General features: G+C 38.0%; 1 protein-coding gene and 1 long non-coding RNA gene across 4 annotated transcripts; both read right to left on the bottom strand.

The window, feature by feature from the left end:
* Window positions 1-309: 309 nt before the first annotated feature.
* Window positions 310-3216, bottom strand: LOC106962833 (uncharacterized). The gene is made up of 2 exons (XR_001428066.1): window positions 3103-3216; window positions 310-352 (listed from the first exon to the last, which is right to left on the bottom strand). It is a non-coding gene; the product is annotated as an uncharacterized LOC106962833 (long non-coding RNA).
* Window positions 3217-3892: 676 nt separating this feature from the next.
* On the bottom strand, window positions 3893-12628 carry fsta (follistatin a). 3 transcript variants are annotated; one of them, XM_015057475.1, is made up of 6 exons: window positions 12340-12628; window positions 10982-11179; window positions 10598-10816; window positions 8715-8939; window positions 7118-7348; window positions 3893-5025 (listed from the first exon to the last, which is right to left on the bottom strand). In XM_015057475.1, exons 1-6 carry the CDS (start codon window positions 12431-12433, stop codon window positions 4937-4939), a joined length of 1056 nt encoding a protein of 351 aa, XP_014912961.1. In that variant the 5' UTR covers window positions 12434-12628; the 3' UTR covers window positions 3893-4936. The 3 variants fall into 3 exon arrangements, with proteins under 3 accessions (XP_014912961.1, XP_014912962.1, XP_014912963.1); XM_015057476.1 differs by having other exon boundaries at window positions 10988-11179; XM_015057477.1 differs by lacking the exon at window positions 3893-5025 and adding an exon at window positions 6772-6952.
* Window positions 12629-17175: the final 4547 nt, after the last annotated feature.

The following is a 17175-nucleotide window of genomic DNA, read 5'->3' as shown; positions in this document are numbered from 1 at the left end:
CAAATTGCTGCCCAAATTCCACTCAGTAAGCTATTCAGTAGTTGTAATAACAAGGACGGCTGTGCCAAAAGGATTAATGTGAGCGTTGAGCATGCACACTAATGACGAAACCTGCCATTAAATTGTTGCAAAAGCCTACTGTCCTGTTGAAGCTGATTAAGAGTTTCCAACTGTTTACCAAGAAAATAATTGGTAGACGGCAGATCAGACAAAAAAAAAAAGAAAAAGAAAAAAAAGCAGCTATGTGTCACGTTGAAAAGCAGGGATTCTTACCAATTTCTCATCAACGGTAATAAGTTGCGTGTCTTGTTCTGCTTTCTCTGCCAGCCTTGATGCTGATGTGCTTGCAGACCTGAAAAATCAATGAATGGACATTACACTCAACGGCCCACTACAAAGCAGGAAATTACACAAACCAGTGGCATTCTGCAGCCACCGACAGTCTTGGAGGACGCGGTGGGGTGAGGGTACAGTGAAAAGGAAGCGGCTAGGAAGGAATCCCCCCCGCCACCTATTAGTTCTGTCTGGTGAATCTCTGGCAGAGCCTCGCTCTCATCCTAATGACGGGACGTGCTTACTGTTGGCTGCTGGGTGACTGGCAGGCGGGGACTGTGGAGCTCTTTGTGAAAGTGCAGCCGTATCCTGACACTGAGCGGCGCAGATCCATCGCCACTCAGCCAAGGAAGGGCTCACTCAGCATAATGTCCTAATTATCAAAATATGACCGAGACAATTTGTCGGAATATTGGCTACAAAAGCGTAACTTTAGTTTTCACAAAAGAGAACGGAAAAGCTGTGCTGTGCTTGATGAAATGCGTTGATTGTTTGGCCGGTAACTGCAGATTTTTACCTGAACTGCATCAAACTAAACCAATAAACCAATCTGTACCACAGCAAAGCCGCTGCACATTGTCACATTAATTAATCAGAAAGCTTAGAGGGGGCACGTCTTGGATTTTCTCTTTTTTTTCTGTTTGGCCTTTCATGGTAACTAATTTTGCTGGATGATAAATTATCCCAGACGTTATTGTGATATATTGCAATGTTGTTGTTCTGAGACCATTTTCAAGTAATACAGTGGTAATGATAAGGTAATATTGCAAAAAAGCGTTGTCAAAGATCAATGCAATTTTAATTCTTATAGAAATTTAACACTGGAACTGGAAGAGATTTTAAATATCCAAAATTAACAAAACAATAGAAACAACAACAAAAAAAATTAATTATGAACAAAATTGTCCTAAAGTTTAACATCTCTTATGAGGAAACAAAAAAGAAGTTTGGAGATCAGTTGTTTTTTTTTGTTTTTGTTTTCCAGCTGTAAACAGCAATGAGCACAAGGTCCTGTGAGAACCTCTCTTCCCTCCACTAGTTGCTGCACACTGCCAATCAGCTGTCTGAAGGAAGCTTATTTACACTTTTCCTTCACTTGCAAGACCGGCACACTTGTATGTTTGAAAGATTTCGGTCACAAACAACACAGATATTAAAGGAGCTAAAGAAGCACCACCTTCCATCTACTTAAGGAAGCACTATTTTGAAATTAAAATCGCTGTGAACTGCATGTCTGTTAGCAGCCGACTGCAGCCTGGCCATGATAGCTTATACATCATTACATAACTCATGTGGTGGGATTAAAAACAATTCCAAATACTAGTTAATGTTGACAGAAAAAGCACAATAACCAAAAATAAATAAATATCAACAACAAGCTGTCTTCAACAGAAGAAAATTAAAGTTTTGGAATGGTCCAGCCAAAGTCTGACCAGAGTAATTTGAAGATAGCTGTGCAACAGATATGCCCTCACAATCTGACAGATTAGGAGGATTTTTGCAAAAAAAATAAAAAATGAAAATAAAAAATCGCAGCCTAGTGAAAATGTGTCATGAAGGTATACTTCTACCAAAAAGACTGTAAAGTGCTGTAAAATAAAATCAAAAACTGTTTCAACAAAACATAGTTCTATGTTTTATTCTCAGTTTTATGTGGTTGCATAAAAATCTACGCAACCACATCAGTTTTATAAGTTATATGTCATATTCATGGTAAAATGTGACATTATTTAATTATTTTTCCATCACAAAGTGTTAAAAAATAGGGGTAGTAGACTATTTACATCTACTTTGTAAAAGATAACTTAAGCCAAGCAAGCTAACACATTTCTTTTTAGAGAGATCATAGTATGTCTCTCAGCATTAGTCAAAAATCAAACCAGCTCACAGCCTGTTCACCTTAACGCCTCTGACAAACAACATAAATGTTACTGCTCATGAGATAATTATTTTTCTTGAGACAAAATCATGTTTGATTATTTAAGAAACATTCATAATATTACAGTGAAAGAACATTGTGCCAAACTGCGCAAACTCAGACTAGACCGACATGCTTTACACTAAAGGAGTTAAAGCAAATTTTTCAGTGGTTAAGTACTTGTCAAGTACTTGGGTTCCTAAAATTGATATACAATAGTATGAATACTGGTGAAGGCCATTTTTAGCAAAACAAATGACCATAGCATATATACAGCTTGTTACAACAGGATCTAATGTGATGAGGCAGATAAATATTGAAGATTATGTCCGATGACACGTTCAGTGCCGCTTCAACTTACTACCTTACTTGACTGTAAGGTTGAATGTTATGCTGAACTTTGCTATAAAACTTCACTCTGTCCCATAACGCGCCTCATTAAAGAAAAGTTCACAATGTCGCGCCGATCATTACGGATGGTATTTTGATGTACGCAGCAGCAAAGAGTGTTTAATTGCGTTTGCTCCTAAACTGATTTGTAGCTTAGCTTCAGCTAATTAGCTACCTCGCAGCGTTTGCGAAAGGACATTGACATTTATCTGATACACTAGGAAAGACGAAAAGAAGTCGATAAAATATTCTGACATATAACTAGCCCCCAAAAGATATAATTTTTTTTCATTTCTGTTTTTTATAAATGATTAGTTTCCAGGGTTTTATTTTAGCTTGGGGCAGACTAGATTGATCGGCCTGGGAGGTTTCTCCACATCTGAGCTGAAAATTCCACGAATAATCCCAAAAATAGTAAGACACACGGATATAAAATCATATGATAATCAATATTAAATTACCTGGCTGGATTCAGTAGGATCCTGGAAGCTACATTGCTGAGAGACAAACGACCTAAACCGAGAAGTGACATTGAGGACGCCATGTTTGTTGTTAACCATTAGGTACGGTAGCCGCGATGGAACAAGTAGAACGAAAGAACAATATTAAAAAATTACAGAAAAATAATACGTATGGGTAAATTTACATAAATGTAACCTTTTTGAAAGATAGTAAAGATAGTTCTTTGAAGATAGTTGATTGAATATCGGTTAATAATAATAATAATAATAATAATAATAATAATAATAATAATAATAATAATAATGTTATCATTTAATTTCAATAATTTCAATACCTGTGTCATTCCAGATTACCTTTATATGAATGACACATTTAGAAAAATAGGAAGTGATTCTACTGTAAAAACAAGGTGACATTACTAAATATATTTCTTACCAACACACAAAGCTATTTTTTAATTAATTTGTTAACACTGCAGATATGACTGTTAAAACATGAAAAACAATATCTTTGATAAGAAATACTTATGTCTATAATTATAGTTTAATAATGGCCTGTAAAAAAGATTCATATTGTTTTGTAATTGTGTTTTATTATGAAAAACAATGAAAGGTTTTTTTTTTTTTTTTTTTAATCAATTTGGAAATTTAAAATTTGTCAAATAAAAAACGGCGCAAGAAGTATTCCTTTCATATCATTATCCAAATTCTAACAAAAATATTTAAGTTAACCTTCTAGAAGTTAAACTTTTACTTGTTGGTTATATAGAAAAATGAAACAAACTCAGAAAAAGTTATAAGGAAAAGATTTTATTGTTTCACTCCTCATATCTGTACAAATACCATCAAACTTTGTATGTACATATGACATTTACATAAAAATACAAAACTATATATTCATAACAGAATTTTGTATTTCTCTAGTGATGTTTGAAAATAAAAAAAATGCAGTCAGAGGGGAAAAACGGAAAAAAAAAAAAACAAGGTAAAGGAGTCTGGTACAGAGTAGAATACTGCAGAGAAGTAATCCTACTGTCACTCTGTGAGAGCAATACGGAGCACGTTGGCAAGAAGACAGTTCACAAATGTTAATGGCACATTGTTTCCAAAACGATCAAGTATTGTCCAAAATTTGACTATGCTTCAATGTTGTGAGATTACATAAATGCTGTGGAATCATTTTCAGGTCAAAAAAGAAATCTAAAGGACTGCAACCACAATGAAAATATTCTAAATATGAGAAAAGAAACACAATTGGCTCTCTTTTTTTCTTTTCCATTTCATTCCTGCACCATTTGCAATGCTCAAACCAGTGAGAGAACCCCTTTGGTCAGTTATGATAGCTGTAAACAAACAAAAAAAATGTATGTACATAAAATTATTGATATATATACCCAATAAATAAACACACAGCCTAAACATGCATTTACGTATGTGTGACATAAACATCTGTGATAGAGATTTGACAGAAACAAGCAGGTTTTTTACAGCTCAGGGAATGCAATTTACAGCTTGAAGATGACTTATACTTACATGGTAAAATGACAAATAAATAACACTGTTTTTCTTTGGACAGATATAATTCTTCATGGTAAAAAAGGAAGTAAAATAACAACAACAAAAACGGGTAAGAATATATGGTGATAAATGAAAGCCGGACAATGTAAATGTATAAATTATAAAACACAAAAACAGTATAAATAAACATCTAGCAGACTGAACTATATGTATACTTCCTTTTTTCATTAAAAAATAAATAAGCATACACATAATGTACAGTATGGACATGATTCCTTGTCCTAAGAAAAGTTCCCCCCTCTATACTGATGGGAGCTCATCCATCCAGTAGAGAAGATAAATGGACATAGGCCTTGTAGTCTGAGTCCCCATCTTCCTCATCCTCCTCCTGGTCTTCTGTAATGGCTAAATGGGAGAATACATGGTAGCTGTTGTATGAATACGGACCACAACAGCGCAGAATATATCAGTGAATGTCAAAAAAGTTCACAACAAAACATCTTACACTTTCTTTTTATGTTTGTTAGTTGTTGCTTAAATGGTCACTTTTATGAAAAAGAGTCTGTGTTACTTGGCTGCAAGAATCACCAATTATACAATGTCCATTTATATAATCAAGCACGTCAGTGCCACAGAACGGGGTAAAAAAGGTTGAAAGGGGAATCACAAGGAGGGATATACAGATATAAGGACACTGGGGCTGATGTTCCAGTAGCTCTGTTCTGTTTTTGGCAGAATCCTGAAAAGCAAAAACACATATAACACCAAAAAAAAAAAAAAAAAAAAAAAAAGTGTTCTTCTGCTCTCCAATTCGCTTTGCTTTTTTTCTGATTAAGATGGAAGGTCAGGGTGCAAACGTCCAGGGCCGTGGCCAATGCATTAAATGTAATCAACACAGTTCTGAGGTATTTTCTTCTGCTTTTATACATAGATTTACATTTTTGAAAAAAAAAAAAAAAGAAAGAAGAAAAGCACGCAAGCAAGCGCAAGAACGACAATACAAAATAAAAGAAGGGTCCCTCATTATCTTAAAGTGGATGTAAAATATCTGATACATTTTTCACAACAGTGCAGACAGTAAAAGCCAGCTAAAAACAAACAGCTTCTCCTGCTTACAGTAACAAATTACATTTGTAATTAGCTCACAAGGTGATCATAAAGTTGGTCACCAGTCCAATACATACTTTAAATACGACTTAAGAGATTTTTTTCAGGTGAAAGAAACTAAGAAGAAAAAAAAGACATTCCCAGATATTCGGAAACTGGAATGTACGTTAGATATTTCGGGTTTCTGAGAGTCCAAATGGTCTTCTTTTAAGATTCTTTTTTATGCGACACCAACGTTACAATCACCTTTCGCTTGTTGTGAGCTAATATTTCTAGGGTGTTTGATCAATTACAGCCAAAAGCAATACAAAGAAAAACATCATAAAGAAAGAAGGTTTCTAAGAATCAAGCAGTGCGAGCGTGGAATTTACAAGCTGTAGTAATGTGATCTCTAAGATGAGATACTGCATGAAATTTAAGGCTTCCTGCTTCTGCAGGCGACTAGCATGACTACGACTCTAACTAGGTTTAAGTTTCAGGATATTCCAGAGCTGGCCAAAGGTTTTAGGAGCCCAAAGCAGAATGTGATTTGGGAGCCCACCTACAGCTAAGACCATTACCCACTGACCGACATGTCACCTCAGATATGAGGTATATTTATGCAATATATTATATGTCAAAACAAATGCATTTGAAAGCGCATGTAATGGTTTTTCAAATGACATCATCATTAAGGTTAAAAGTGAATGAAGTTACAGCATTTTACAACATTAAACTGGGCGGCGTTTTGCTCTTCCTTCTGTTTCTCTTTGTTACCCTCTTAATACAACAGCTAGAAACTTTAACTGGTTTTCAAACTTGCAGCTGGAACATAGTTAAAGTGGGCGTTATTTCAGTCCCAGATCCAAAGTTCAAACATCGAAGCAAACTGAGACTCTCTTGAGGGCCTCCTGCTGGCCTGGATGTCCTCAGCAGCAACTCAGTTCCCTTACGCCTTGGGCCAGCTCTAGGGTTGCGCCACAGCAAGCAAACTAGGTCTCTTCTAGTGTTTGAGCTTATTCAATAAGATTATCTTTCCTCCCAGGCTTTTACCGACAACTTACATAGGATTAAATCGTTCAGTCACTTTTCTCTTAACTTGCCTTCCAAAAAAAATACTTAAAAAACGTGAGAGAAAAAAAAAATCAAGAACACAAGAACAAAAAAATCGGCGACAAAGACAAAAGTCATGCAAGTTCCTTCCATTTCCAAGTCCTTTCCGCTTCCTATAGCTGGAGTGATGTAGCTGGTGAGGGAAACATGGGAAGAGTTGGGATGAAGGGACACTTTCAGGAGAGGGTATTTGTTTTGGAAAAACACAGGAAACATTGTCTCTTGCTTGGATGGGGATGGGGGAGGAGGAGTTTTATTTCTCTTGTTTCATATTTCACTTTTTTGTTTTCTTACTTACAGTTGCAAGATCCTGTGTGCTTGACTTCCAGCAACACCCCCATAGAACAAGCAGCCTGCTTCATGGCACATTCGCTGGGATATGTGGTGTTGTCGCTGGCGCACACCGACTCGTCCGTTCTGCTCTCCGGACAGGACTCGTTGCAGAGCGAGCAGCGGCCCCGGCTCATCCGAGCGTCCCACAGACACTTCTTCCCTGCACTGCACTGGATGTCCTCACATGACTTGGCCTCTGGACAGAGAGAAGAGGGAATCAGCAATTGGGGCGACCTCCAGAAAATTTTGTAATGCATGGTCAGAAGGGGACTATTGAAAATATTGAAGGGTGGGTGAGTTCAAAATGAAATCAAAAGCCACAGCAGAATTTTGGAGGTTTTATTATGCCTTCGTCATGAATTTCTGGGTTGCTAGAAATGAGTGGCCCAAGGGCACTGTCAGAAAATTATCATAGGGGAGGTCAAATGAGGGTCACCAATAACCCTGAGGAAAACACAAACACAAGCGGCATAGCACAGTTTCAGGAGTTTCACAATACTATTGTTACGTGTAGGTAGTGAGGGTAGATGGAGCCAGTAGTGACTGACAAAAGAGAGAAAGAAAAAAACAAGAAAGATGGAAAGGGAAAGAATAAATAAGAAACAAAAGAAACAGAGACAGACAAAAAAAATGAATATAAAATACATGACACACCGGGAGAGTGTTTTGGACACAAACTGTCAAGAAAAACTGATTGATAAAGGAAAAGAAAAAGATATAGGAAGATCAGTCCTGGGTCACACCTTGCTTAAGATCAGCAATGTCTGACCTGCTGATCTCAAACAAATCTAATTTGACCAATTCAATTGTGAAGATTTTATTTTCGTTTAACACAAAGAACCGAATGAAATGTTCCCAAGCGGAAGTTGCAGTTTTCAATCAAACAGGAAATTAACATTTCAGAATTCTGTGATATTTGACCAATCAGCAATCACAGCCAGTCAAGACATCCAAATAACTGGCCAATTGATTGTCCTCGGCTTATTAAAATAAATGTTGCTAAAATAACATTTATAGAGTGTAGTGGGATGGATTACTGACAAAGTGGCAGTCTTTAAATAGACAATTTACTCTGAATAGTTTTCAAGCAGGAGTAGAAAAATCAGTAGATTTTCTTGGTTTACTATGAATGGAACAGAAATACAATCCAACCTTACAGGGTAAATAGTTATGAAGGGAACAGAAAATTGCTTCAAATGAGCATTTTCAGAGTGCAAGACTTAGACTGACTGCTATCTGGATAGGAAATTATTTGGTTAAAATCTTGAAGTATGTCTTCATGGCCCCCAGCACTCTTCCTTCCTCCCCTCTCCTCCTCTCTCTCCCTTATGAGATAGTGTTGCCAACATCAGGAAATAATAAGATGTCTATCATTTGTTGAGCAAACACAAGCAACTACCAAACACCCCCTCTGTCTAAGCCCCTCCCAACTGGAATGTTGGCAGTGAAAATACACAGTTGGAAGAGAATAATGCACTGAAAGCATGTTCAAAGTCAGAGACTGTGGAGGCGCAGTGAGGGTGTTAAATCTCACGCTCTCACGTCTCCGGTTGCACACTTACTGATGCATTTTCCGTCATATGCCACACCGATCGACCTGCCCAAGAGACAGGTGGCCTTTCTCAAGTGACAGGCGCTGGCGTAGGTGATCCCGTCGTTCCCACACAGGTAGTGCTGAGATGACGCCACGTCGGGGCAAATCCGATTACACGTCACGCAGTATGCGTTGTTCGTCTGGTCCACGACGCAGGTGGTGGTTCCCGGGCACAGGACACCGAGGCAGGTTTCTGCCGTCACAAAGAGAGGAGAAAGATGTTACAGGAGATGAAGAGGAGAGACGGCGGTCATGTCTTTCAGACAGGACTGAACAAAGCGTTGCACAGCGTCTGAAGCAAAGTCTGATTTAGGAACCCAACAGCAACCGCTGCTGCACCAAGCAAATAACATTGACATGTTTTAGCAACAATGTTAAAGTAATGATTTAGCAACGTTTAAGCTGTTTTAGCAAAACAATAAATGTCCTGATATGAAACGATAGGTCTTTAATTTACAATCCTTCACTTAGTTTTAATTGTTTGCTTACATAAACTGCATTTAGTCCATAAGAAAATATGGCATATGATTTTACTAAGTAATATCTACCATGAGGAGGTTGCTTCTAGTTCTCAGAGAGATCAGAACCACAGTCAGTGGGAATAGAGTATATCAGGTTTTCAGATAATAATATGGAAAATGACTGAATTAATTATAATATGAGGGTCACAAAGGTCACATGTTCCTATTTATGAGTGATTATGAAAGCTTCTCCATATATGGATTACATATTTATTAATGTTTATGATATTGCAACTACATATTTCTGCTTACTGTCCATTTCCCAAGTGGTTGATTGGCAGTGAGTTTCATTGTGCTACTACAAGACTTTTCAATGAAAAAAGGTTTTTTAAAAATAATTCAATTGGTCAATATTTCTATTTAAAATCATTTATGTATTTAATCCAAATTGACCACATCCTACTAACTTAACTTTTGAAGTGTTTGGTCAATCAATCAGAGAGGGTTGTCATACTGAATCTGTGTTTGCTGCTTGTCTATCTTTATGTGTCAGATTGTTGACACAATATGTAAACACTTAGCTTGCAAAGCAGAGATTCCCATCCCCAGTCCAGAAGAAAAGATAAGCACCAAACTGTCAGCTACTGACAGCGTGCATGGGTACGACCCCGTCTCAGACGCAGGCACCACAAATGATCAAATTGTTAGAATAAATTACAAATAAATTCTTATTTGAAATAATAAAGTCATGTTTTCATTATGTTCAAATGTAATTTAAATTAATTGGTTTGAAAACTTAAGTATTAAGACAGTCTGTCCTTAACTTCAACCTCAGAATATTTAGGCTGGTTCTATATAAAACTGAGAAAAAAACATTTACTCATGAGAGCCATGGTCAGCAGAAGAGTAAAATTCAACTGCTCTTTTGGATGCCTGCCCCCTGCTGGCCTGTCACGTCCTGTAGCGGGTGGCTTAGTTTGGTTATGCCTTGGTCATGCCAGCACCTCCAAAGACTTTTCAAAGGGGGTGAACATATGGGAGCCCTGATCATTTTGGAAAGTCAGACCAAAACCTTACAGAACAGCATAAGTTTTGTTAAGTTGTCTTCACATATAAGCAAAAAAGCAATTACTTATTTATTTTAATATTTCAAATTGGCACGCTACTATGCTCAAATAAATATAGATTTTTTTTTTTTTTAGTAAATAAATGTTGCCAATGATTAAACTGCGTCCTCTCTGATCGAAATTCTATTAATAATTTACATTGTAGACTATCTGGCTTGGCGGGAAGCTAGCAAATTTAGCCCCGGCAGGCTTCCCCTTAGTGGCGCAGCTGAGTTAAGTCATTTTTAAACGTGACTTAGAATATGCACATATGTTTGACTTACTCTTGCATTTTCCTTGGTACTGCACGTCCAGGTCGGGCTGGCCTTTGCATTTCGCCTTCAGGAGTCCGCATTCGTCTTTGTAGGTCTTGCCGTCTGAGCCGCACACCGGACCTTTCCAGGTGATGTTGGAGCAGTCTGGAGCGCAGACGCAGCGCGGCTTACCTTTCCTGTTCATCTTGCACCTTTTACCGGGTCCGCAGTCCACATTTTCGCAGCTTTCTAAAAGAAAGAGAAACAAGTTTTTATTAGGTTCTGAACAGGATTTTGGCTGTAAACTTGAAATATTTCGGCTGCTATACTTTACGCACGCTGGCATGCGCCAATCAGATCGCCTGCGTGCATTTTGTGCTTATTATGAGGGAAAACAAAGGAAAATGAGTGCACCTCCACCTTTGCACGGTATGCAATTAGGAGCTCCGCCATTGAAGATCATCCACCTAAAGAGCGTGCTGTTGGGAACGTCCTCCTCGGTCCAGGACGTCCCCAGTCTCCCGCTCCGACAGCACTCCTCTCGGGTCATCCCAGGCATGTAGAGCACCTGGCACCTCCCGTTCTTCCCCTGCTGCAGCCAGCAGTTTCCAGCTGCAAACGACAATTCATTATAAACTGGAATATCGCACGTTGAGCGTCTAACCACTGACCCACACGCACCCCCCACACACACACACACACACACACACACACTCACCCACACACACACAGACCGCATTATCCGAGACGCGCCCTCCCTCCTCTTTCGCCCTCCCGGCGGTATTTTGTCTGATTTTTTCTTTTTCCCCTCTTTCTTGCAAGACAGTTAACACTTGCCTATTCCAACTGTGACTGACAGCCCTTACAATGCAGCCACGAACCTCAAAAAAGTGAGAATATTCTTTTGAGGGAGTGGGAGGGGGGGGGTTCTTTTATTCCCGGAGTCTCCTTGTTACCACCGGACAGAAACTGGAGCGTCTAGACGGCGAAAACCACAGTCTTTAGGTATATAGGCTGCAACAAGACTGAACACACCGCCTTCTACTTTATCCCAGACATGCATATCCGCCAGACATTGACACGCTCATTGACAAAACACAGATAAACGCAATTCAAAGATTTTTTAAAAATCCTAAATTGGTTAGTGGCACAGGAAAATAATTTATCCAGGCACAAGTTGAACGTTTAAAGCGACGCAGACACGCATGACATTGTGTGTCTGGAGGTTTCTTATATTAAATACAGATTTCTACTCGACTGATTTGAAACATAAACCCCGCAAATGACAGAAAAGTCCGCCCTGTTCTTGCTTTTGTCACAATCCAAAATCTAAATTTGCGATTTGGCGCACAAAGCTGGAAGGGTGTGTGCGAAAAAAAAAAATTATAAATAAATACCTCACCCATTAACTCAGACCGATTAGAAAGAAGTTTGCTGTATGATAGAGTAAAACACAATGAAGTTCAAACTGTTCACTAAAAATCGTCTTTAAAATGTCTTTGGATAAATTTGGCACGGACGCCTGCGTCTGTGCGCGCGGAATGGGCTGCAAAACTTGCCATTTCTCACTTTGAAGTGTCCCACACTATAACACCTGTTTTATATATGCCGAATGCACGCAACGCCTGCAGAAGAAGAAGTTTCAATAATACAGGGGGAAACGAGAACTCTATGAAAAGTTTTCAATAACCCGACACCCGCGCGTTTTTGCGCATGACAGCAAAGTTTAAAGAGATAAAAAGAAACAGAAAAAGGAAATAAAAAGAGCTTACCTTGAACTTTTTGATCTTTCATGAGATGGCATAGCCATAAGAAGAAGAAGAAAAGAACACCCGGGTGAAGGTGGTGCTGGAGCATCCCAAACATGATGGATGTAGGCAAAGTGAAGCACGTATTTGACACAGGCGAGCGCAAAAGTAATCTGCTTAAGGTGGCAGTGTTGAATAAGTGTCAGTCTGAGAATGCAGCCTCTCTTTTTAAATCTATAAGGGGTCTCGGGTTGACTGTCTCTGGTGGGCGGTCTCCTCTTCTGTGGGGGTGGGGAGATTTTTTCTTTTTTTTTTTTTTTCCTTCTTACCAAAGTTCTTTCAATCCCAATCAGGTGACACACAAGTAAACTTTCTCTTCCTGTGATCACCGAAGAACACGGAAATGTGTGTTGGAAAACGGAACAGGCTGGGATCATTGTGGCAGATTTGCTAGGAGACTAAAGATAGCTGAAAAATATGGCGGCAGATATGGATCGGAATTTTGATGGACTAATGTTTGTGTCAACTTATGCATTTTTACTTATTAGGAATTTTTTTAATTTTTTTTGGTAAATTGAATATTTTACTAAAAATATTTTATTTTGCATGTATGTATTTATTATCAAGGTAATAACAACAACAATAATAACAATAATAATAATAATAATAATAATAATAATAATAATAATAATAATAATAATAAATAAATAAATAAATAAATAAATAAATAAATAAACGGCCTTTATTACTGCACAATGAAACAGGCCGACAGCCAGCAGATATATCCGGTCATTCTACCATCATAATATTAAATGCACCACTTGGTGAAAACTGATATTTCTTTCCATCAGCTGTGGGGACAAAAGTGCAAATCTTTTGGTGCGCGTTGCCTTCAGGAGCACATCCGAGCCTCGGACAATAATAGAACTCATAGTAGTCTGCAGCCAGCCGCACTGCTAATATTAGATCAGACAGTTGTTTGGGTTTCTCTCCCGGGTCAAGCTTTTAAATACAATCAAACCTGTTTCCGAAGGCATCAGACGGAGGAGAACAGGGGTGTTGCGTTTCATTGAATGAAACTCACACACACACACACACACACAGAGGTCTCCAATCACACGGGCTCACACACGCTGAACTCCTTCAGAAAGTCCTTGCGCGACCTCTTCAGCGGAATTCTGGTCACAGCTTTCCTGTGTATAGAGCGAAGCGTTTGGCAGCGAGAACCAGACACCGGGGAGTTCATTATCCGTTTGTATACCGAGCAGCTAGGCAGAGGACGGTGTGATCTTTCTCTATAGCAGCGCTACAATATCTCGGAAGTGTCTTTTATTTAAAGAAATAGTCATGCAAATGCAACAAAACTGCTAAAACGCGGGACTGCACATGCAGAAGTAGGGCCTAATGTAACATGCTTCAACTTCTTTAATTCTTTAAGTATTAGTTTGTTTCACCTGCTCACAAACCTGCTTTTATTTACTCGTTTTTAATGAATGTGCAGAGAATTCATTTCGTTCAGTTGTTCGATTTAATCAGCTAAAATAAATTAAGTTCGGATCAATTACATTTGAGCTGCATCGCAAATTTCAAGCAAAAGTACAACTCAAGGAAAGCTAGACAAAGATATAAAAACAAACTAATATTGCGATAGAGGACAATTAAGACATTAGTCAGTTATCATGAAAAAGATCAATAGAAACCATGAAATTAAAGAAAGCATAGCAAAGTGGTATAAAGCCAATAAAACCAGAGGGTTTTAAAAGTGTACAGGAAACCATTCAGTAAAATACATAAGAAGAATGAATGAAAGTTCTTTCCATTGGGAGAGTATTGACTGTGTCCTACATCAAAAGAGGAAACTGATTCCACTGCAGAAGGAGCTGGAAAGTAAAAGCTGCCTGTGGCTGAAAATTGTGAGGACGTCAAACAGACCTCCACCTTGAGAGCAGAATATGAATATTAGTGATTAGCAACAAATCCTGCAGGTTAGGTAGTGACAAGATATTCAGGGTCATGGTCATAAAAGAGACATATGACCCCTTTTCAATAGTGTCACCACACTAATCTGAATCAACCTGAACTCTTTGGACACCTATTATCTAAACTTCAACAAACAAGTCTGCATGCTAGATTCAGATGAAGATGCACCTAGTGTCTGAGATATTGAGCAAGTGAAGGAATATAGTTTTATAGAGATTCATCAATTTGTAGAGGGAGATGGGACAAATACTAGAGCATCAGACGGACATGGGATGAAGTTTGTGATGATAAAACTAGACAAAACCAGAATTGAGGATTGATTATAAACCAGTTACTTTGAAAACATAGATTGTTTCATATCGCTAGGCATAAAAAGAAACCACTTTACTGCTATTAAACTCTGCTGCCTTTCCAAAGGGTGGACCCACAGTAAACCATAAAGCAAAACCACCAACAATAAAGTAGACAGCCTACACACTTTTGGTAGTAGTTTTACCACAGCATCTAATTCCACTGCCGAACCCTGAGGTCCCTTTGACTGATATTCCTCTTTTGTTATGTTAACCAATTCTAACCTGTAAGCCTCAGCAGGCGTCTGCTGAATATTTTACATAAGGTGCGTCAGCATTCAGTTTTCATGGTTTCCAGCAAAGAATCATGAGAAGCAGAGACTAAAAAATTTGAGGGAAATGGCTTTTAAATACAATCAAACCTGTTTCCGAAGGCATCAGACGGAGGAGAACAGGGGTGTTGCGTGTTTGATCCTTTCACTACAGGAAATTCATTTATCCCAGATTTTGGTTTGACTGAACCAAATCAAAGGAGAAGAAATGTCATCTGCTGAATGAAATGACATTTTGCTTAGAGCTCTCCTCCTTGATTTTGGACTGAAGAAATTATGATTTCATAAGAATTCTTTTAGACTTCTGATGGAAGCGCTTTCCCAAGTTTTCTTTTTAACTGTAGCCAGATGCATACGCAACACGAGAAACTGATGGAAAGTTCACTGTTGCTACATGCAGATCCAGGATCCAGATCCAGTGCTGCAAGTTGAGGTATTTGTTGACAATTGGTGCTGTATGAATAAATTGAATTGAACTGAGTTAATATGCTGAGATGCATAATCGAAGAACATTTCCCCAGGTCATTATCACAATCTCCCAAAGTAAAAAGGGAAGCTCTAATTACTTTATAGGTATAACAGTTAATATTACCACATATTTTTATTCATATTTGCCCTGTAGTATTTTGTAGGAATGCAGGTCTAGAAGTTTAGCACATAATTTTCCTGGATGATAAGCAGATGAATGAATGAGATGAACAAAGGTTGAATCATGGAATATTTTGGGGGCATGAACAATAATCTCAGTTTCAAAAGGCAAAGAGAAACAAACAATTTTAATCCAAGATTTTATGTATATACCACAAGTTTTCAGACTAGACTCCTTATCAGACTCATCTGGCTTAAAGAAGAAGTGAATCTTATTTTCAGAGTGATCATAGTATTGTTGGGTAAATATTATTTTTAACAAATTAGTCCTAAGACTGATCATTTCAACTTTAATATAAAATATACTCATGAAAATGAAGTCAGTCATGGTAACCAATGCAGACTTGCTTTTGTGCACCACACTTCTTTAATTATACAATGAAATATTTTATCAGCAATCAATGACAAAAACACCTAATCAGAAATTTTTAAATAAAACTTTGGTTTGGATAGACACAGCTGTGAGAAAAGCTCTTACCCCCTTAGAGATTTATTTTGTTTTTGCAGCCCTGTTAGATATAAATGTTACTGATTATCAACCAGATTTCAACATTACACATAACTTATTTATACCTTAAAGGACAAACTATGCCCCATTTATTAAAGGAAAACAATCACACGGAAACTACATTTTGTATTTACTCAGGAGAACTTTAGCTGACAGTAAAATTTACATGGTCTAAAAATTTCGGTGAATCCTGCAGCCTCAAAAAAAAAAAAGTCATTAAGTGGGAAATACTTCTTCACATCGCTGCAGAATGTGTAAGAAAACAAAAGTAAGAGTGAGTCATGATTGGTCATCACTGAGTTGACTCCAACTCCTGTCAATTCTTCCTTTAACACAGCAAACAAAGAATGCACAAACAAAAGAGGAGGCAGTTTATCCTCTCTGACCTCTTGCTTGAGACTTACTGACTGGATTGTGCTGTACTCAGTTAAAATAAATTGGACTGATCTGAACTAAAGTATGACTGGATATGATTTTATATGACTGGATATGAATTAGACCTGTTTCTCTTTTGAAATGACATTTGCTTCGCATTATATTAAATTCAAACTATGTTTTAAAAAGTTCTTTTCTTCAGTGCCCCAACACTGATTGTGCAAGAGCAGTCATCTGGACCCAGTACTGCATATCAGCATGTGGATGTGTGACCATTTGTGACAGATTTGCTCAAAAGCCATTTGAAATGCCATTGTAACCAGAAAAGCTCTAGATCAGCTCAAACCCTTGGAGTATATTTTTTGTGCCTGTGTTTATGGCACAAATGATTGACTTTGGAATGGTTAAGGGTTTGAAATACGTCCTGTAATCTGAGCACATTTCTACTCTGCTGCAGGTGGAGGAGTCCATCATAAATTTGCAACTTCTCTTTCAATGTTGCAATGTTGATTTAGGTCCACATCAGTCCCGAACCTGCATAATGTAAGGTCTATATGAAGCATCAGCATATTAAATTGCTGAAATATGTTTATGGTTTTAGTTTTTTTGTTGGACCCCAGACTGTCAGAGACCTCTGACTTTCTGACCTCCCCTTTAAATACTTTCTAGTTGTTGCGGTTTTAGTGCTAGTTGTAGTGCCGAGATGATGAACACCATACAAGTAAAT

Source organism: Poecilia latipinna, unplaced genomic scaffold (genome assembly GCF_001443285.1).
Source record: "Poecilia latipinna isolate Pla-1442-1.1 unplaced genomic scaffold, P_latipinna-1.0 Scaffold1466, whole genome shotgun sequence".
Lineage (NCBI taxonomy): Eukaryota > Metazoa > Chordata > Actinopteri > Cyprinodontiformes > Poeciliidae > Poecilia > Poecilia latipinna.
Note: the sequence above shows the minus strand (reverse complement) of the source record. Positions and strands in the feature narration are given on the sequence as shown.